This window comes from Myotis davidii, unplaced genomic scaffold, assembly GCF_000327345.1.
Source record: "Myotis davidii unplaced genomic scaffold, ASM32734v1 scaffold436, whole genome shotgun sequence".
Taxonomy (NCBI): domain Eukaryota; kingdom Metazoa; phylum Chordata; class Mammalia; order Chiroptera; family Vespertilionidae; genus Myotis; species Myotis davidii.
In genome coordinates this window covers 1,675,478-1,696,841 of record NW_006292604.1, presented here as the reverse complement: position 1 = coordinate 1,696,841, position 21,364 = coordinate 1,675,478, and the positions used below count along the sequence as shown (strand labels likewise).

Sequence of the window (21,364 nt, the reverse complement as noted above, 5' to 3'; positions counted from 1 at the left end):
CCCCCCCGCCCAGCTCCCTGGCCCTGATCTCCACCCCAACCCAGCCTAAAGCCTCAGGCCGAGGCTTTAGACCTGGACCTGGGCACCCCCAGCTCCCCGCCACCGATCACTGACTGGCTCCGCCCTGGTTCCCTGCCAAAGCCGCCATGAGGATCACTTGCTGGCTCCGCCCCGGTCCAAACCTAAAGCCTCTGGCTGAGGTGTTAGGCCTGGGCCCGGGCACCCCCAGCTTCCTGTCGCCGCCACCATCAAGCATAGCTGGCTGGCTCTGCCTGGTTCCCTGCAGCTGCCACCATAAGTGATCGCTGGATGGCTCCGCCCAGGCCCCAGCCTAAAGCCTCAGTTTGAGACTTGGAGCTGACATATGCAAAGCCAATGATTGCTGGATGGCTCCGCCCAGGCCCCAGCCTAAAGCCTCAGTATGAGGCTTGGGTCTGCCGGTGGGATCGGTCCCGGGGGACCGCTGTCACTCATATGCTCTCAACCCGCTCTCGCAGGTTGAGGGCGTGAGTGCAGGCAGATGCCGCAGCCGCCCCGCTGGCCCGTGTCCGGGTCACCTGGGGGTTTTGGGTCTCGGGTGACTGCTGGCACTCACACCTCTCACCCGCTCTCAGATGGCGCTGTACCATCCTGCCTGCAATATGCAAATTAGCCGCCATCTTTTTTGGCGGTTAACTGCCATCTTAGTTGGCAGTTAATTTGCATATCTCGCTGATTAGCCAATGTAAAGGGTATCAGTCGTACGCCAATTACCATTTTTCTCTTTTATTAGTTTAGATTAGATAGCCTAATTGACTAATTTAATTATGGTAAAATATAGAAACTTTGCTTTATTTTCTCCCCTCTCCTGTCTGTTGTTAGTATTGTTATATATGTTAAATTTGTATATATTAAAAGGTCAACAATACAGTTTTATAATTTTTTATAGGTGTATGTCTTTTGAAGCAGTTAAGAGAAGAAAAAATATTTAAACTATTTTATATTTGCAAATATATATTGCCTAAGAGAGCAATATAATCCATTAGAATGGTTAGAAAATATCAAAATTTTCATATCAGTCTGCACATATAATAGTATAGTATTCATTCATTTTAGGTTCTTGAAAGACTACAGTAAACAAGATAATGTAGTACCTGTTAAGGAGACAGACATTAAACTGATTCCTGTCAGGGCGCAAGCCGGAGTTTTGGGCTCCATCTCCAGTTAGGGGAAGTGCGGAGGCAGCTGATCGATGTTCACTTTCATATTGATATTGTTCTCTCTCTCTCTCTCTCTCTCTCTTGCTTCCTTTCTCTCTAAAAATTAATAAAAATTATTATTTTTTAAAACAACATATAAACAAATAAGGTAATTTTAGTCTGAAAAATATAATGAAGAAATGAAATAGGGTAATGTGATATCAAGTAGAGAATGATAGGGCAGCTACATGAAAATGGAGTATCAGTTTGGGAAGGGGAGCCAAGAGGGAAATGTCTCCTGCAGAAGTGGTAGTTGAAGTGATATCTGCATGATGGGTAAGGAGGGTTCTGTCTGTTGATGATCTGGAAGAGCCTTGTATCCTAGAGAAAAGGAGGTTTAGAATAAACTTCGTGTGTTGCAGGAATAGAGCCAGTGTGGCTGGAGCTCAGGGAGCCAGTGAAGGAGCGATGAGGGATGGATGAGGTCAGAGACATTGGGTGGGCTAGCTCTGATTGATCTTTATATAAAAGAATTTAGATTTTTTTTCTAAGTGTGGTGGGAATCCACTGGAAAAACATAGCAGTGACCTTGATTCTTGACTAAAAGTTTATTTACAGCTCAGTATTCATTTTTTTTCTTTAACAGTTTCTGAGTGTGAGTAAATAGATGTAGGGTTTTAAAAATAAATAAATAATTTTAGCTTCATAAAGAATATCAGGGAAAATAACTTCTTCCTTGAAATTTAACTCTGAGAATAAAATAAAATACCAATATGTATAAAACTTTAAATTTGTAATACAATTATAGCAGTGGCAAATGTTCTTGTGTTAACTTCAACCAATTTATATTAGTATTATAAAACTATATTTTAACTATAATTACGGCCTAAAATATACAGAAAACTTTATGTAGTTGTATTGTGACTGACTTTCTAAATAACTTGGTATGTGCCCTGACCGCTTTGGCTCAGTGGATGGAGCGTCAGCCTGCGGACTGAAGGGTCCCAGGTTCGATTCCGGTCAAGGGCATGTACCTTGGTTGCGGGCACATCCAATAGGGGGTGTGCAGGAGGCAGCTGATCGATGTTTCTCTCTCATCGATGTTTCTAACTCTCTGTCCCTCTCCCTTCCTCTCTGTAAAAAATCAATAAAATATATTTAAAAAAAATAACTTGGTATGTAAACATCTTTTCTTTTATTATTTCACTAGTACAAACTGTCACGGTTATTTTTATTTGGCTAACTAACATAAAATTATAAGTTTAAATTACTTCAGATTAGACAGTGTGGAATAGAGTCTTTTTGGGGGGGGGTGGAGAGAGAGAGAAACATTGATGTGAGAGAGATTGATCAGCTGCCTCCCGCACACCCCACACTGGGGATCGAGCCTGCAACCTGGACGTGTGCTCTGACTGGGAATTGAACCAGGGACCAGTGATGCTCAATCCACTGAGCCACACTGGCAAGGCCAGGCATACTTCGTTTTATTGCACTCCAGAGTGCTGTGCTTTTTACAAATCGGTGGCAAGACCCAGCACCAGCAAAAAGATTAGAACTGGCTTTATTGTGTTATTTGACTTACTGCTGTTGTCTGGAACCAAGCCCACAATATCTCTGAGGTATGCCTATATGTATTAGAGATGATAAAATAGAAGAAGAAACCAAGAACAAGAAGAAGTTGAGCTAGGGGTTAGTATTGTTGTCTATTATGTGCCAGACACTGTTTTGAGAGGTCTGTCTATATACAATGGTGATTAAAATAGCTATGAGGCAGCTCTAGTGGAGCTTATATTCGACTTTGTGTTGGTGGGATGGGTAGAAAGATTTGCAATGAGCATGTCCAGTAATCTCCCCCTTATCTAAGGTTTTGTTTTCTACGGTTTCAGCTACCCAAGGTTCACTGTGGTTCAAAAATATTATATGGGCCTGGCGGTTTATATTATATGGGCCTCAGTGTTAGAGCATCAGCACATGGACCCAAGGGTCTCGGGTTTGATTCCCAGTCCAGGGCACGTATCTCGGTTGCAGGTCCAATCCCCATCTCCCATCAGGGTGCTTCGGGGAGGCAACCAATCAGTGATTCTCTCATCATTGATGTTTCTCTCTCTCCCTCTCCCTTCCTCCCTCTGAAATCAATAAAAACATATTTTTTAAAACATAAAATAGTGTAAAGCTGCCCTGGCTGGGTTAGCTCAGTTGGTTAGAGTCTTGTCCCGATATGCCGAGGTTGCGGGTTACATTCCCAGTTAGAACACATAGACCAATGAATGCATATATAAGATGTTTGTATCTCTCTCCCACTTCCCCCTCTCTTCCTTTCTTCCCTCCCTCTATTTCTCTGTCTTAAAAAAAAATCATAAAAAAAGATTCCTAACCAAAAGCGAATCTATTTTGGGTTCTAAATTAGCATACGTTAATTTGCTTTATTGGACTATAAATGTGTCCAAAGAACAAAACCAAAAAACTTCTCTAATCTGGTAATTTATAGTTCTATAGGCCTCTTTCTACTCTGAGGAAACTTAGAGGAGCATTTCAGTAGGTTGATTTTAGGGCAGAGGAGCATTTCAGTAGGTTGATTGTAGGGCTAAGCTTTATAAATGATTTAAGAAAAAGGTCACATTCATGTATTGGGAGTATAACAAGCAAATAGTATAGTGATTGTAAAATTAGTATTAAAACTCAGAATCTTCTGGGTTCTTACCTATACTTGAAAGCCAAAGTTCTAGTATTTTCATGAGTAAACTGATCATATTTTGAGTAATTATATTTATAACCTTACAGTGATGCAGTTTAGATCCATGAATAATAAAAGTAGGTTTTTCTGCTCAGCGGGCATGGCTTAGTGGTTGAGTGTTGATCTATGAACCAGGAGGTCATGGATCAATTCCTGGTCAGGGCATATGCCCAGGTTGCAGGCTCAATCTCCAGTAGGGGGTGTGCAGGAGGCAGCTGATCAATGATTCTCGCTCATCACTGATGTTTTTTTATCTCTCCCTTTCCCTCCCTCTCTGAAATCAATTAAAAAATATTTTTAAAAATAAGTTTTTCTTATAAAACTCAATTCTAGGGTGAGGGCATGAGGGGGGGAATCAATGGAGATAAGGACACATATGTAATACCTTAATAAAGAAAGAAAACTCAAATCTATGTTAAACATATAATACTTTAAATACTAAATTTCATGATCATTTAAATTTAATTTTAGATTATAATTAGTAAGACCTAGAAAGTGTATTCATTTTAGGACAGATTAGTGAAAAAAATTTTTTAAATATATATTATTGATTTCAGAGAGGAACGGAGACGGGGAGAGAGATAGAAACATCGATGATGAGAGAGAATCATTTATCGGCTGCCTCCTGCATGCCCCCTACTAGGAATCGAGCCTGCAAACCCGGCATGTGCCTTTGACTAAAATCGAACTCGAGACCCTTCAGTCCACAGGCCGACTCTCTATCCACTGAGCCAAACAGCCAGGGCTGAATGTTTTCATCTTACATTTTTGTTCTCTAATGGTGTGCTTAAGTAAACTTTCAGAGCCAGTTCATTTTTTATATTTTATTTCATCATCTGGATGAGTTGAGAATGTTCCAGGAAGTCTGTCTTTATGAATCTTTACATAATATTTGGGCATTGAGATGATGTTCTTACTATGTCATATCTACTAGTAAGCACTTAAACTCAGTCATGGTATCACTCTATAATGATAAAGCATTGTAAGCCTCCCATATATTATATGTGGGAAAGATGGTGTCCATGTCCTCTTCATTCCAGACCATTATGTTTCTGAGATCTCAAGAAGTTAAGTAACTTGCCCTTCAGAAAATAGTTAACATAGCAAGTTTGAAACTGCTGTCCTCAGAAAGGCCTGTGTGCAAGGTTGGCCCTTGGCTGGCATCTGGGAACTTGGCTCTCAGGGTGTTCCCACTAACTGATGAGGGTGATTCACTGTGCCTAGACTGTTTGTGCAAACAATACGGTTTATGTTGAACACCTGCTTTTCTTCTGGGGGTCTGTAGTACTGGTGCACACCAGGCAGAGGGTGCCCCTGTGACCTGCCTGCAGTGCAGCCTTGGGCGCTGAGTCTCCGATAGGCATGCCTGGGCAGAAACACTGCGTGCACATTGGTGGATTTTTGTTGCTGGGGGAGAGGAGTAAGCTCTGCCTGACCTTTCTGGGGAAGGAGAGAGCATAGGAAGCTTGCAGATTGAGTCCTCCAGACTCCACCCATGTCTTTTTCCTTTATGACCTGCTGTGTATCCTTATTCTAGCCATGAGTACAATGACCTCTGACATACCTCTTCAAGACTAAAAAGATCCGGCCCTGCTGAGGCTGAAGATTGGTGTTTTAACGTCTGTGCAAGAACTTTAGTTCCCTTTGCCTGGTGATTAGAGTTCCAGGTACAGGGACTCTAATCCTTCAAATAAAAATAAGCATGCATTTGTTTATTACATATTCCACAGGCCCATTCATGCCCATGTTCTAGTCCTATGGAAGAAGCTGTAAACCTTTGACTTAATTAGGTAATAAGGAGATGATCTTGTGTAAATAGTTTAATGGGAGTCTAAGTGCACTTTTCCTCCTAGCTGCTTTTACCAGGGGGCCTTTTTATTTAGCACTATAAAAAGTTTATATTTTGGTTCTAGGTAGTTCTTTTACATGGGTAAATTTGAATAAGGCCTATGCCTAAGAATAATTTCTTGCTAATGCAGAATTTCAGGCCAACATTTCTTTCTAAAAAACAATAAAAAGAAAATACTAATGCATATTACACATAGATAAATATTGAAAACATTAAGTGAAAGAAGCCAGTCAGAAAAGATCACATTATATTATTCTATTTATATGAAATAGACAAGCAAGTCTCTAGATATAGAAAGTAGTAGTGGTTGCCAGGGATGGGGGATTGGGGAATGATAGGGAGTGACTGCTAATGGACATGGGATTGGGGAGGAGTGCTGAAAATGTTCTGAAATTAGAACAAATTGTGGGGATATCATACAACTTTGTGAATATACTAAAGACCATTGAGCCCTGGCTGGTATGGCTCAATTGATTGGAGCAGGGGTCCTCAAACTTTTTAAACGGGGCCAGTTCACTGTCCCTCAGACCGTTGGAGGGCCGGACTATAGTTTAAAAAAAAACTATGAACAAATTCCTATGCACACTGCACATATCTTATTTGAAGTAAAAATCAAAACGGGAACAAATACAATATTTGTATTTGCATGTGGCCCCGCGGGCCGTAGTTTGATGACCCCTGGGTTGGAGCATTGTCCCGCACACTAAAAGGTAGTGGGTTTGATTCTCAATCGGACACATACTCAGGTTTCAGGTTTAATACCTTGTCAGGGCACTTGTGGAAGGCAACCAATCAATGTTTTGCTCTCTCCCTTCCTCTCTCTCAAATCAATTAAAAAATAAAAAGTAAATAAAAACCATTGAATTATACACCTTAAGTGGGTAAACATGTTAATTATTATCTCAATAAGGCTGTTTTAAAAATGGTAAATGCATATGCAATTTTGTTAGACATTGCCAAATTTCACTTTCAAAGTGTTGTATTAACTTGTCTTCCCAGCAGCAATGTATAAAATTGCACAATTTTGCCAACAGAATATGGTGTCATACATTTTAATTTTCACCAGTCTGATAGATGAGAGAAATGATAAATCGTTTTTTGAAAATTTGTATCTTCTATGAGTGAATTTGAACTTTTCATATGTTAAGGGCCCGTTTTACATGTTTTTGTGACCTGTATATTTTCTTTGAGGTTTTTGGTTCTTTATTCCTCTCTTTCACGTGTTCTTTATATATTAGTAATATTAGTCCTTTGTGATGTAGCATCCTATTTCGAATATCATAGATTGAATGTTCCTTGTTTTTGCACTTTATGTACACACAAACTTTTTAATGAGAATGTGGTCTGTACTCTAGGGCAACTAAATTATAGTACAAGAAGAATTTACTTCTGGGTGCTACTTAGATTTGCTATCTTTTCACACAGAGTTTTTCTTCCATCCTGATTAATTCACTTAGTATTCATTATTCAAAGTTGTTTCTCTTATGAGAAACATGCTAGTCTTCACCCCTTCTTCTAAGTTCTAGACCTAATGGTGGCTCCTTTCTGAAGTCTCTCTAGAACCCTCCAAAGCCAACTTGGGTGTTCCTTTTTTATGTCCCCACTGTACTTTGTAGTTTCCTTTATGGCATTGACACTGTAATTCTCTGTGTTTCTCCTTACTAGACTCTAAACCAGTGATGGCGAACCTTTTGAGCTCGGCGGGTCAGCATTTTGAAAAACCCTAACTTAACTCTGGTGCCGTGTCACATATAGAAATTTTTTGATATTTGCAACCATAGTAAAACAAAGACTTGTATTTTTGATATTTATTTTATATATTTAAATGCCATTTAACAAAGAAAAATCAACCAAAAAAATGAGTTCGTATGTCACCTCTGACACGTGTGTCATAGGTTCACCATCACTGCTCTACACTGTTTAAAGGCTGAGTTTTTACTTAATTTTTGTGTTTCTGACATAGTGCTGCTTAGCATATGGTAAGTATTCAATAAATATTAATGGAAGAACTGGTATAGTAAGAGATAGGAAAGAGGTGATGTCATTGTAGGAGAAAAAACTGTCCTTGGAGGACAAGTGGAGTTTGAATAAATGAAGAGGAGATTCCTGGTGACAGGAGAGGATGGGGATGTGAATGAGCATGGTGGTGTGTGTACAGTGAACAGTGGAGGTACTTGTCTGATTGGAGCATGTTTGCTTATTCTTATTGTCATCACATCTTGACTGTGTACCTATTCTATGGAAGATACTAATTTAGGTAGTAAAACCACAGATCTAACAAACCTGGATACACTGATTTTTAAAACTTTGTGCTTTGGGAATTTAGTAGGGAGTAGATTAAGGAGTTAAAAAGGAGCAGGGTTTTAAAGAACACTGAAGGGAAGACATAGATGTTTGGCCTGGTATGGTTGATAGGACTTGGCAAGTGAATGATCTGCTGGAGGCTATTATTTTCCAGATGTTTTGAGTCAGGGAGGTATGTACAGTAGGTCCTCGGGTTACGTCGGAGATCTGTTCCTACGGCGCGATGTGACGCGATTTTCGCCGTAAGTCGAAACCCCCCCTACATAAGCACCTACGTCACTCACAGCAGAAATGAAGTGAACATTAAAAAAATTTAAAAGAAAGATAACAATTCCTAACCTTTAGTTGTGGTAAATAAATAATAAGAAACATAAAGCACAGACGTACATACATCGAAATGACGGAACTTTTTTTTTGTAAATAAATGGTAGATGGCGATGTAACCACAAAACGACGTATGTCGAGTCCGATGTAACCCGAGGACTGCCTGTAATGTGATGGGGGGAAGAGAATTATAGAAAATTATAATTGAGCTCTGAGGGGATGAAGTTGCATTAGAACTGAGACCTGTAAGACAGGAATTGGCCCAGTGGTTAGCAGGGGAGGGATGTTCAAGACAGGAGAGAAGAATATAGGAAACTACAAACAACTGTGGTATGAAGTTAGATGAAGTAAAGGAAGGTGAGGCTGGACAAGTGAGCGTGGATTGGATACATGATTTACATTCCTGAACATATCAGAGTGAACATTTCATAACTTCTGAAAATAGACCTAGACTTCTTGCTTGTCAAGATTTGCAGAGTTTGGGACTTCATCTTGCAGGTGTTGAGGAACTACTGAAGACTTGAGAGGGGCCTGACATTATTCTATCTCAGACTATCCTGATATTGCAGTAGATGGGCTGGAAGGGGGCAAGATTAGGGGCTAAGAGACAAATTCTGAGGCTCTTACAGCAATATAGAGAAGTGGTAAAGAGGACCTCAACAAGGGTAGAGGATATGAGATTATAGAGAAGGGGTCAAGAGTAAGAGTATGATGGTGTTGATGGAGAAAGGAGTCATGGATCTCTGTTTTGTAGGCAACTTGTGTGAGTGTTGGGGTAACTTACTGAGCTAAGCACAATAGGAGAGGTAATATTTTTGGGAAGGTAGCCAAGAAAAAAAAAGTTTAATTTGGGACATATTTTCCTCCCACACTTTTCTCCATACCATTAAATGGTGCTGTGATGCATCTTTGGATTAATTCTTCACTCTTTCACAACCCACATCCCATTTGCTAGCAAATCTTTCCACTTTACTTTCAAAATATATCTAAAAGTTGACCACTTTTTATTCTCTCCAAACCCTACCACTTGTCCTAGCCACTCATTTCTTACCCAATTATTATAGTAGCTTTCTAACTGATCTCCCTGCTTCTGCCCTTGCCCCCTGTCTGTTCTTAGCCCAGCATCTGAATAATCCTTTTAATAATCAGGTCCCCCTTCTCCTGGAGTAAAACTCAGAGTCCTTACTTTGTGGCCCTTACTTTCTGTTCTTTCTCCCTTTTGCTCACTTCACTCTAGCCATATTGGCCTCCTTGCTGATCCTTGAACTAGTCAGGTGTACTCCCTGTTGCAGATCTTGAAGTTCATCTTTTTTTTTAAAATTTATTTTTTATTTTTTTAATCCTCATTCAACCACATTTTTTTTTATTGCTTAAAGTATTACAAAGGGTATTACATATGTGTCCATTTTTTCCCCCCGCCCTTGACAGTCCCCTAGCCTCCCCTATCCCCCAGTGTCTTATGTCCATTAGTTGTGCTTATATGCATGCATACAAGTCCTTTGGTTTTTGAAGAAGGCTCTTTCCCCAGTCATAGCTTACTCCTTTTGAGTCTTTAGTCATATGTCAGTTCTTTAGTGAATCTTTCTCTGACCATTCAGTTTGAAATTGCAATCCTCTTCCCTGCCAAATATTTTCTCCCTTTGGTTCATTTGTCTCCTTAGCTTTCATCACGCATCTACATATATGCTATTCATATTTTGTTTATTTTTATTATATATATGTATATTATTGCTTTCAGAGAGGAAGGGGGAGGGAGAGAGAGATAGAAGCATCAATGATGAGAGAGAATCATTGATCTGCTGCCTCCTGCACACCCCCTGCTGGGGATTGAGCCTGCAACTGGGACCTGTGCCCTGACTCAGAATTGAACTTCAACCTCCTGGTTCATGGGTCGACACTCAACCACTGAGCTACACTGACTGGGCTATTTTGTTTATTTTCATCTCTCTCCACACTGGAATTTAAGATTCATAAGGACAAGGACTTTTGCTTTATTCATTGCTGTATCTCTAGCATCTATCACTGTGCTAGCATATAATAGACTAGAAGCCCTGTGCATGAAATTCGTACATGGTTGGGGTCCCTAGGCCTGGCTGGCAATCAGGGCCTATCGGAGCCATCTTGCCCAGTCCTGATTGGGGCTGGGCTGGCCGGGGCCTGTGGCTGTTAGCCTGGGCCTGCCAGACGGGGGGAGGGATCACAGGAGGTTTGCCGGCCAGGGTGATAAGATGGGGGGAGGTTGGCAGGAGGCCCCCTGGTGGTAAGTGTGTGTCATAGCCACTGGGCAACTGGTTGTTCTGGTCGTTCGGTCGAAGTGGTCGCTTAGGTCGTAATGGTATACACACACACACACACACACACACACACACACTCAGTTAATATTTATTGACTTACTGGATTAATTAACGGTATGCCTCAGATATCTTGGAATAGATGTGTACAACTTACTACATACCCTATTTCATTTCATAAAGAAGTAAAGGTAAGAAAGTATCTAATAGATAACTGGAGCCCATGAAATGGTTTAGACTGGAAGAGAGATTGTCATGAAGCCATGCCAATACATGAGGGAGCTTGGAGTGTGGAGTCAGAAGAGGAGTAGGCATGGGATCCTGGAAATAGCTCCATGTTAGTGTTGATCAGAGAGTAGCACTGTCTTTAAACATAGCAAAGTGGGAACCCTGCTCTGGGCCTACGCTCCTCCTGATAAGATTAGGATTTGGGGAAGAACTGAACTAGTCCATCTGTACCTTTTTTAGGTCAAGTTCTGAGTATTTGAACCCCTGCCCATGTCGCCCTTCACAGGCCTCTTTTCTGATCCTCTCCTCTCTTGACTGTAGCCTAAGGAATGGCCAAAGGGTAGTAGTTTGCAGGCATGTGGCCAGAGGTTGGGATGCTGCGTGTATGTATATGTGGCTTCTTGTAGTATGGAGTGGAGCCAAAGTTGGGAAGAGAAAAAGAGACAGGCTGCAGGCCAGGTGTGTGTGTGTGTGGCGGGGGGAGGTATGGTTCTCCCATTCCCCCATAGAACTTGAGGGAGTCTCAGAAGTTCAAATCAGAACTTAGCCTTTTAGATTCTTATAAAAATATGTATGGGAAGATAGAATAATAATTAATAGCTTGTTAGCTTGATTTATAACTTTTAAAATAGTTACATATACGATACATGGATTTCCATTGTAGCCTCGCTCCAAGTTCCTTGGAAATTAGGGGTGAGTCTGTAAGAGGAAATTGAAAAGGAGGAGCTAGAGAGAGAGAAATAAATTCTGGATAGAGTGTCAAGGAGGGTATGAGCAACAGTGTCAATGCTTCAGAGCCCTTAAGTCCTATGAAGACAGAAATGTGTCCATTGGATTGGACAACCAGAATTTCGTAAAACTTTCAGTTGGTGGTAATTGATGGCAAACTTCCATTGAAGGTGGAGTACCTGAGAAATTAGAAGTGGCGACAGAGTATAGAAGGCTTTTCTTCTAGAACATTATCCAAGAAAGGGCCCAAAGCAGTAGCTGGAGGAGTATGCAGGATCAAGCTTTCTCAGGGAATATACAATGACATCAGCTGTGGTTGACAGTGGAGGAGGTTCTGTTTTGGAGCTTTCCAGCAGAGAAGGACTGCTCCATGTTTAAGATGAGAGAGTCTTGTAAATGTTTAGACATTGAGGGAGCGGACCCAGTGTTAAAACAGATAAGGTTAGGGAAGAAGAGGAAATAATTGATGGAGCAAGGGCTGAGCTCTACGGCATAGGTCAGTGGATTAGCCTTTGAAAGGAGGAGGGCTTTTGAGGAGGGTTGGGATGTTTGGATGTGTCTGGAATGTAAATTTGGAGGGTGAAAGAGCAGGAGGAAGGTGACTTAATAGGCAATAATATATCATCAACATTGCTTTATAGTAGTTTTTTGGGTTAGTTTTTTAAAACCTCATTTTATATTCCTGGGGATCAGGGATTATATCCTGTAGCTACTTGAAATATAAGCCCTAATATGGGGCATAGGCTGTGTATGTTGAATCTGTCCGTACTTAGTAATTATTATTTAGTGGTGACTTGCAATTTTAAGTTTGATAAAAACCTGATTTCTCAATACCCTAGAAAGAATTCATTATATATTGTGTATTATTAGGCTTTGGAGATGGTTTGTAATAAGTACATACTGTCTGAATTACACTTATTTGGGTAACAATATTTTTAATAAAGTTATATTAATACTATCTTTTTCCCCCGCTACTAGTTCCAGAGAACTGCTGGTTTATGTTTTAGCTCTTGCCAAGTTGTGAAAATAGTGAAGGATGCTTAGACTACTTAACATTCAAATTGTAAGTAAAATTTATTTATGCTGTTATTATCTATACTAGTGGCCAGGTGCACAAAATTCGTGCACGGGGGTGGGGGTTTCCCTCAGCCCAGCCTGCACCCTCTCCAACTGGGGACCCCTTGGGGATGTCCGACTGTGGGATCGGACCTAAACCAGCAGAAAGACATCCCTCTTGTAATCTGGGACTGCTGGCTCCTAACTGCTCGCCTGCCTGCCTGATTGATTGCCCTTAACCCCTCTGCCTGCCTACCTGATTGCCCCTAACTGCCTCTGCCTGCTTGCCTGATCACCCCTAACTGCTCTCCCATGCTGGCCTGATCTCGCTGCTTCAGGCCCAGTCTGTTTTGTTTCCTCATTCTGAGAGAGGCTCCGAGCTGGGAGGGAGGGAAAGAAAGGGAGAAAAGGCTGTTAGCTGGTGGTTGCTGTGTGTGTCTGTGCGTGTGTGTGTGTGTGTGTGTGTGTGGTTGTGAGTGAGTGTGAGTGCTGGCCCCGCCTCCGCCGGCCCCGCCTCCCCCGTCCCCATCTCTGCTGCCACAAGTCCCCACCCACCAGAGCCTGCTGGGCGCGCAGCCTGGGTGTTAGGTCGAGGTCGTTGTGGATGTGATGGACCCTGGGTTTTTATATATTAGGATGTTTAGAAAACTGAAACTGAAAATAGTCATTTCCTTATACAATAATGGTGAGCTTCAGTGTGTGGGGCTGTGGATTTTTCTAATTTTTTTTTTATTAAGATACAAATACTTCCTCCATTTCTGTTGATAAGATAAAAAAGGAGACTAATAGTACTGAAAGGTCTTAGGTAATTAGGTGAAATTTCTGCCCCCCTCCCCAGATATTTATTTTGCTTGTAGGAGTTTATGAAACTAGTTTACACCACATTTCCATGGTACCAGTAGTTAAACTTAATAGAGGATATAATATTAATGGAATGATTTATTAGAAATGTATTTTTTCTTTATACTTAGTTTTTCTGCATTCTTTAATTTTTATATGAAAAATCCTATTAGAAATAAATCTCTGTAATTTCTCTATGAAAAATTTTACATTTACAAAATCAAATAAAGTGTAACTTTTTGGGAATAATCTAATGCATAAATCTAGATGGTGTACATATTGAAATTCATCCCTACTGAGGAAAACTGAATTATGTTTACTTGAAACCATTTGCTATATTGCATATTGAACCAATAGCAAAAAAATTATTGAGGAAAGAATAATAAAGTAATGTTTAAGGCATTCCAAGTGATTTCACTACTTTATTTTCAAACTACTCTATTTGAAAGTATAAGCTATTCAAAATAATCTGTTTTATAGTCCTTGTAGAATATTCAAAATGTGACCACAACATTAGATTGCTGCCATAGCAAAAGACAATTCTAATTATTCAGATAAATAAACTAAATGAGCCAAAGAAGAACAGTGAAATATTTACAGACCAGTAAATCTTTTGATTTGTCATAAAGGCAAATAATTTTAGAAGTTGTCTCGGTCCAGCACATTTCATGTTTTTAATGCATAAAAGATTTTTTAAATATCTATGAAAATATTTCAGGAATAAAAGAACATCTTAATAAAGATAGAAAGTTATAGCATTTTATCTCTTGAATATAAATATCATAATGTCATGAATGTGCAGTAGCTTGGTAAGAACTTAATTTCAGTGAACTTGGCAGTGCTAAAGAGTAGAATGCTCATTACTGCCCTCTTTTGACACAGGGCTGTATAAGCATATCTCCTTTTAGTTTATACAAATGTTAAAAATTAGATTGCAAAATAGGTTGTGCTTTATATCTTTCCTACACATTTTTAATAACTTTTCAAATTCTTCCTCTTTTTAGGCTCTCTGGTTAATCATCTTCAGAAGATTGGATTGCTGGACATCTACTCCACTCCTCTATTGACCTTTAAGACATGATAATGCAAACCTATGACACTGGCAATCATCCATGAACCTTTAATTGCACTGATTAATAGCGTTTCAAGCTTCCTCAGGGAATATACGATGACATCAGCTGTGGTTGACAGTGGAGGAGGTTCTGTTTTGGAGCTTTCCAGCAGTGGAGTAGAGAATCAAGAGGTTAGGCACCCAATGTATTATGTTACTGTTTTGCTCCGAGACTTCAGTGCGTGAACTAGTTTCCAAATTAATGAGAAACAGGTATTTGAGAGTAGAAATGTATGATTGAAATTGTACATGTACATATCATGTGTCTTTATATAATTTAGGTAATAGAAGGTTGAGGGAATGTAATGCTGGACTCACCTGAGTTGTTGGAACATGCATATGTTGGAATGAACTGGGAGGAAAAAATTGAAAGAGAGAATACTGTAGTATTAGTTGAGAGAGAGATTTTAAAATTTATTGTTTTGTATTATAGAGTCTATAGGTATATACTGTACCTAAATTAAATTCATCTTAAATTGGAATTTTGTATCTCCTTTAGTTGACATCTTTGTTTTTTGTTTTTTTTATATCTATTTCAGTGTGAGGATCCATCATATTTAATAATATATACATATATATATAACCTATACATATATATGTGTGTGTATTTAAGACTTTAGATAATTTGTAAATCAGAAAAATTTAGGTTTTGAAATTTTATACATGTAGAATTTTTTACATTATTAGCATTTTGGGTTGTTTTCATGTTATTGATGACATTAAAGAATCAGAGATGGGAATAGAAAAATAATAGTACCAGAAATAATGAACTTCCAGGGCCTGGCTTCTATTCCCACCAGTGGGAAAGAGATAAATTAAAATACAATAATGCTGTCACACTGATGGACAAATATTTGGTCAGACATGACGTGGGAAAATGGAGAGTTTACTGTATTTAGAAAATCTGTTTTCTCTATAGTCTGTGAAAGATACTGCTGTTATTGGTACTCGGTACCAGCATAGTGGTATGGTGACATGACTGAGAAACAAGTTAGGGCATCAGGCTGTGTGTTCTGCAATCTGGGTTCTTTTTCTTGCTCGCCTGGTGCCTTGCTTGGTGTCTGTCAGTCTTCCAAGATAGCAATGTGCAAATTCAGTGGGAAGGAGATAAAGCGAAACTTACTACTTTTCCTTGGTTCTCAATGGACTTGGTAACTCAGATGCTCCTGTCGTATAGGAATCTAAAACTGGTTCAAAGTCCATTAAGAGAAGCCACAGCTACAGAACATACTTTATTCTTGTGATCAATGTCTACTTTTTCCTTGAAGATTTACTTTCTGTAGGATCACTTTCAGGTGTGATTCACCAGAGATCAGGGACCTGGGGGATTTCCATCCATACAACCCAAACCATTTATTGCTGCTTCTTTAAGAGCTTTCTCTTTGTATTATAGTTTTTGTCTGTTGGTATTGAACCCTATGAAGGGAGATGCTGACAACAATAGGCAGAATATATTTACCTTGTGCTGATTGGGTACCGTCACTATGGAAAAGAATACAATAGTTTATTTCCATATAAATATAAGGAAGACTCATATTTTTCTTCCTTTACATGGAATCGCAGGTGTTCTTGGTTTAGAGAACTAATTATGAAAGAGAAAATCTGATAAATGTAGTCATTTTACCAAGGTATTTTTTAAAAAATATATTTTATTGATTTTTTTTACAGAGAGGAAGGGAGAGGGATTGAGAGTTAGAAACATCGATGAGAGAGAAACATCGATCAGCTGCCTTCTGCACGCTCCCAACTGGGTATGTGCCCGTAACTAAGGTACATGCCCTTGACCGGAATCGAACCTGGGACCCTTGAGTCCGCAGGCCGACACTCTATCCACTGAGCCAAACCAGTTAGGACCCAAGGTATTTTTGACTAATGATTTATGTGGTAGCCTTACAGGGTGGTCACAAGCATATTAAGTAGTATTACACCAGAGTGGGGTAAACTATTCTTGGGGAACGTTTTCTTCAACAAATATTAACTGACCACTTACCTGTGTCAAGTAATTTTCTAGGTGTTAGGGATAAAATACTTCAGAATGGCTGTGAAAATAAATCAGGACTAGAGATGGAGAGGTGGTAGAGGATATTTTAACTAGGGTGGTCAGGGAAGGCTTCTCTGAAGAGGTGGTATTTTAGTTAGACTTAACTAAAGTAAGGGATTGGGCAATAGAAACATCTGGGGAAAGAGAAAACCAGGAAGAAAGAAAAGCCATTAATTCCTGGAAAATATTCTCATTTTACAAAGGGAGTTTTGGAGATAGTGACATTTGAAAGATAAAATTTTTTTAGAAATATATTTTTATTGATTTCAGACAGGAAGGGAGAGGGAGGGAGAGAGAGAGAGAGGGACGGAGCCCATAACTGGGCATGTGCCCTCGACTGGAATCGAACCCTTGACAGGACCCTTCAGACTGACGCTCTATCCACTGAGCCAAGCCGGCTAGGGCTGAAAGATACATTTTTATCTTACAAGCAATTTTTCAGGAATATATCTATAATATATAGTAGTATATAATATCCATACTATAAAATATAGGGTGGGTGGAAAAAATGACCTTTAAGATTTTATAATCGTAACTCTAAAATCTGAAGAAAAAATAAATGTATAAAAAGTGGTGGGTACTGTATTGTATACCTGAAACTAATATAATATTGTATGTCAACTATAATTGAAAAATAAAATTTAAAAAATAGTCAGTAGTTGGCCAAACAAAAGTGGTAGGCATTTGGAGAGTTATTAATACATGTTTAGGCTTTATTTTTATAACTTTATTTCTTATTTTAAAAGTAGTACATTTTATAAAGTTAGGATAATTCTGTTCTGACAAAGATACAAAAAAAGTAAATTACAATTAAACTTATAAGTGTAGATGTAAAAATCATAAAAAATAGTAATAAATATACAAAATGCAATTATATATTAAAAATCCAGTTACCAAATAGGATTTAGATATACAAGGATAATTCAATATTGAGAAAACCGTTACTGTATCTCTCTACTAATATGACATATGACATATGATATATTAGTAGGAATAAAATACTTGATGAAATGGGATTTTATTAAATTCTATATCCACTCCTGATAAGAACTCTTAACCCTTTGCGGTCCAATTTTATTTTTGGAATTCAGACAGTCTGGTCCAAATTAATAGACAGGATTGAATGTTGAACCAGTTTGCGGTGTCTCAGCCTCGACGTTGGACCTGCTCCTAGCGCCTGGTCTGTCAAGTCAGCCTCCACGTTGGACTGAAAAGGGTTAATACTATTAAGTATAGGTGTATACTTTCTTAACATTATAAAAAATAACTGTTAGAAATCAACAGCCAGAATCCTGATTAATGGTGAAGTACTAAATTATTTTCCTTAAAGTTGGTAGTACCATTATTATTATTTAATATTTTTCTGCAAGCAGGCAAAAAAAGATACAATTATAAAGGAGACCAAATTATTATTTGTAGGTAATATGAATAGCTACCTGGGAAAACCAGAGGGAATCCATGGAAACTCATTAGAGCTAATAAAAGTTTGGCAGCTACAAAATTAACACAATTAGTTGTCTCCCACATGCGCCTTGACCCAGGTCAGGGCTGGAACCTTCAGTCCAAGTATGTGCCCTTGACTGGGAATTGAACTTGTGATTCTTGGGTGCGTGGGTTGATGCTTCAACCATTGAACCATACCAGCCAGGGTGAGATTGGGCATTTTTTCACTTCATATTGGTTTTTTTTTTTTTTTTAAATATGTTTTATTGATTTTTTACAGAGAGGAAGGGAGAGATATAGAGAGTTAGAAACATCGATGAGAGAGGAACATCGATCAGCTGCCTCTTGCACATCTCCCACTGGGGATGTGCCCGCAACCCAGGTACATGCCCTTGACCGGAATCGAACCTGGGACCTTTCAGTCCGCAGGCAGACGCTCTATCCACTGAGCCAAACCGGTTTCGGCATCACTTCATATTGTGATGGAATAAGAGACCAGATTGTACTTCTACCAATGAACAAAATGAACAAAACATGAAATAACTGTTTTTGAACATTGGTGCTATGGCCTGAATGTTTATGTCCTTCCAAAATTCATATGTTGAATCTTAACCCTGAATGGTGATAGTATTAGGAGGTAGGGCCTTTAGGCAGTGATTAGGTCATGAGGGAGGAATCCTTATGAATGGGATTAGTGCTCTTAATAAAAGGCTCCAAAGAGATCTCTGCTTCTTCTGCTCTGTGGGGATATAATAATAAGTCTGTGACCCAGAAGTGTCATGCTGGCACCCTGAACTTAGACTTCCAGCCTCCACATCTGTGAGCAATAAAGTTCTGCTGTTTAAAAGTCACCCAGTATATGGTATTTTGTAATAGCAGTCTGCAAGAACTAAGACACTTAGACTTCAGACAGTGCAGGACTGTGCTTTCTGAGAGAAGAGAAGGTCTGTTTGTACTGCCTTATTGCTTGGAGCACTTTCTGGACCACAGTGTGGGAGGAAGGATCCAAGCAGAGTGTGACAGTCTCACTGAACTGAGAAAACAAAATTTGGAATTTGGAGAGGCTAACAACTAATTTCAGGGGCAGGGTATCAGAGAAAGAAGATCAGAACTCTGCCCTGGTCTTTAGCTGAGTGAGCTGCCCAGGTGTAGCATGAAGTTCTGTGAAGCCAGGCAAAAAAATGACCAGAATATGTGTAAACTCAGTGAAATACTGAAAAATCTATGGAGTTCACTCAGTGGTAGGAGAAACTAGAGTTTCAATCAGAGTAGAGTAGAGAACCCAGGACATTGATGAGAGACTCTAGAAGTCATGCCTATGGTCAGGCTAAAACAGCTCTACAACAAAGGGTACTCCAAACTTGCCTTAGAAGTTTAAAAACAGGCCTTGAAAGTTTATCCATAAGTATCTGTCCTAGTAAACATTATTAAGATATTAAAATAAGACAACAAAAGTAGAACCCAACTTCTTAAAATCTGCATATTCATCACCCAACCATGTTAAACACAAAGGAGCTGGCATAAAATCTATAACTTGGAGAGAAAAAAACTGTTAATGACAACAAACAAGATAGGGATGATGAAATTAACAGATAAGACTTCAGAACAGCTGTTATAAATATGCTCAGGAAGTTAAAAGAAGTTTTTCAGGTAGATACCTAGAAGAGGGATTGTTGGGTCATATGGTAACTTTATTATAATTTTTTTGAGGAACCGCCAGGTAGTTTTCCATTGTGGCCAAATATATGGTGACGGAAGATGATTTAACTTTGGGTGGTGGGCACACAATGCAATATACAGATTATGTATCATAGAAATCTTCAATTGAAACCTATGTAATCTTACTAACCAATATTACCCCAATAAATTTAATAAAAGAATTAAAATAAGAATAACTTTAGTAAGAATTTAAAAGAAGTTAAAACATGAATCTCAGAGGAGAGGTATAAAAGACATAACAGAACCAAATAAAACTTCCAGAAATGAAATATTATCTGAAAAGAAAAATTCACTGAATAGGATTAAAAATAGATTAGATAGTTCAAACAAAAGGACCAGTGAATTTGAAGAGAGCAATAGAAACTACATTATGGCCCTAGCCGGTTTGGCTCAGTGGATACCGTGTCAGCCTGCGCACTGAAGGGTCCCAGGTTCGATTCTGGTCAAGGGCACATGCCCTCTCAATTGGAAGAATACTATTGAAAGCTTGTTATGTTATACATAAAGTAATGTTACTTGTAGATAAACTTGGTAAAATTAAGCATATTATAAAATTTAGAGAATCACTAACCAAACAAACAAAAAACAGACTTGGTTATCTGTAGGACAATCTCAAATTTATGTAATCTGAGTTCCAGAATGAAATGAGAGGACAACAAAAAAAAATGAAGAAATAATGGCCATAAAATTTTCCAAATTTGATGAAAAGCATAAACTTAAAGATCTGAGAATATTGCCCTAGCTGGTTTGGCTCAGTGGATAGAGCATCCACCTGGGGACCAAAGGGTCCCGGGTTCGATTCCAGTCAAGGGCGGATACCTGGGTTGTGGGCTCGATCCCAAGTAGCGGGTGTGCAGGAGGCATCCAATCTGATTCTCTCTCATCATTAATGTTTCTATCTCTCCCTCTCCCTCCCTCTCTGAAATCAATAAATACAAAAAAAATCTGAGAATTTTAAATCCCAACAGGAGCAAATAGGCACTGAGTCTCATTATCACAAAATTGCTGAGAGCCGATTTCAGAAAGAAAATCTTAGAAGTACCCAGAGAAAGATTCCTTACATACAGAAGAACAAAGATAATGACCATAGATATCTTGACTGAGAAACTATGCAAGTCAGAAGATAGTGATTTCTTTCAAATGGTGAAAGACGAAAACTTGTCAACCTACTATTATATATTCAGTGAAAATGTCCTTCTGATGAAGCTTTTTTTCAGACCAACAAGCTGAGAGAATTTATCACCAGGGAGCTTGTGTTATAAGAAATATTAAAAGGAGTTCTTTAGGAGAAGGTAAATAAAACTTAAGTATACCAAATGGAAGCTGAGATATACATAAAGGAATGAAAAGCACTGGAGAAATACCTAATGTAAGGGTAAATATAAAATATGTTTAAAAATTTTGTAAAATCAGTTTTTAATTTTTAAAACATTGTTTATAACAAAAATATGAGCAGTATATGCTAGGGTTTACAATGTGAAGAAAATGTTTGACAATAGCAGAACAAAGGAAGGGAG

General features: G+C 38.9%; 1 protein-coding gene across 8 annotated transcripts in view; it reads left to right on the top strand.

Annotated features, from left to right (window-relative positions):
* ELF2 (E74-like factor 2 (ets domain transcription factor)) overlaps positions 1–21,364 on the top strand; it is a 92,349-nt gene that overhangs the window by 8,863 nt on the left and 62,122 nt on the right. For 3 of the 8 annotated variants that reach the window (XM_015565510.1, XM_006766052.2, XM_006766051.2), the window contains exons 1-3: positions 5,639–5,702; positions 12,616–12,700; positions 14,538–14,776. Coding sequence is in view for 7 of the 8 variants with exons in the window: in XM_006766052.2 (XP_006766115.1) it covers positions 14,627–14,776 (150 nt within the window). In the remaining variant the exon portion in view is untranslated. Of the gene's footprint in view, positions 1–5,476; positions 5,580–5,638; positions 5,703–5,978; positions 5,991–7,091; positions 7,104–7,789; positions 7,797–7,825; positions 7,932–11,774; positions 11,781–12,615; positions 12,701–14,537; positions 14,777–21,364 lie in introns of those variants that run through there. The other 5 variants (XM_015565504.1, XM_015565505.1, XM_015565508.1 and 2 more) reach the window with 5 other exon arrangements.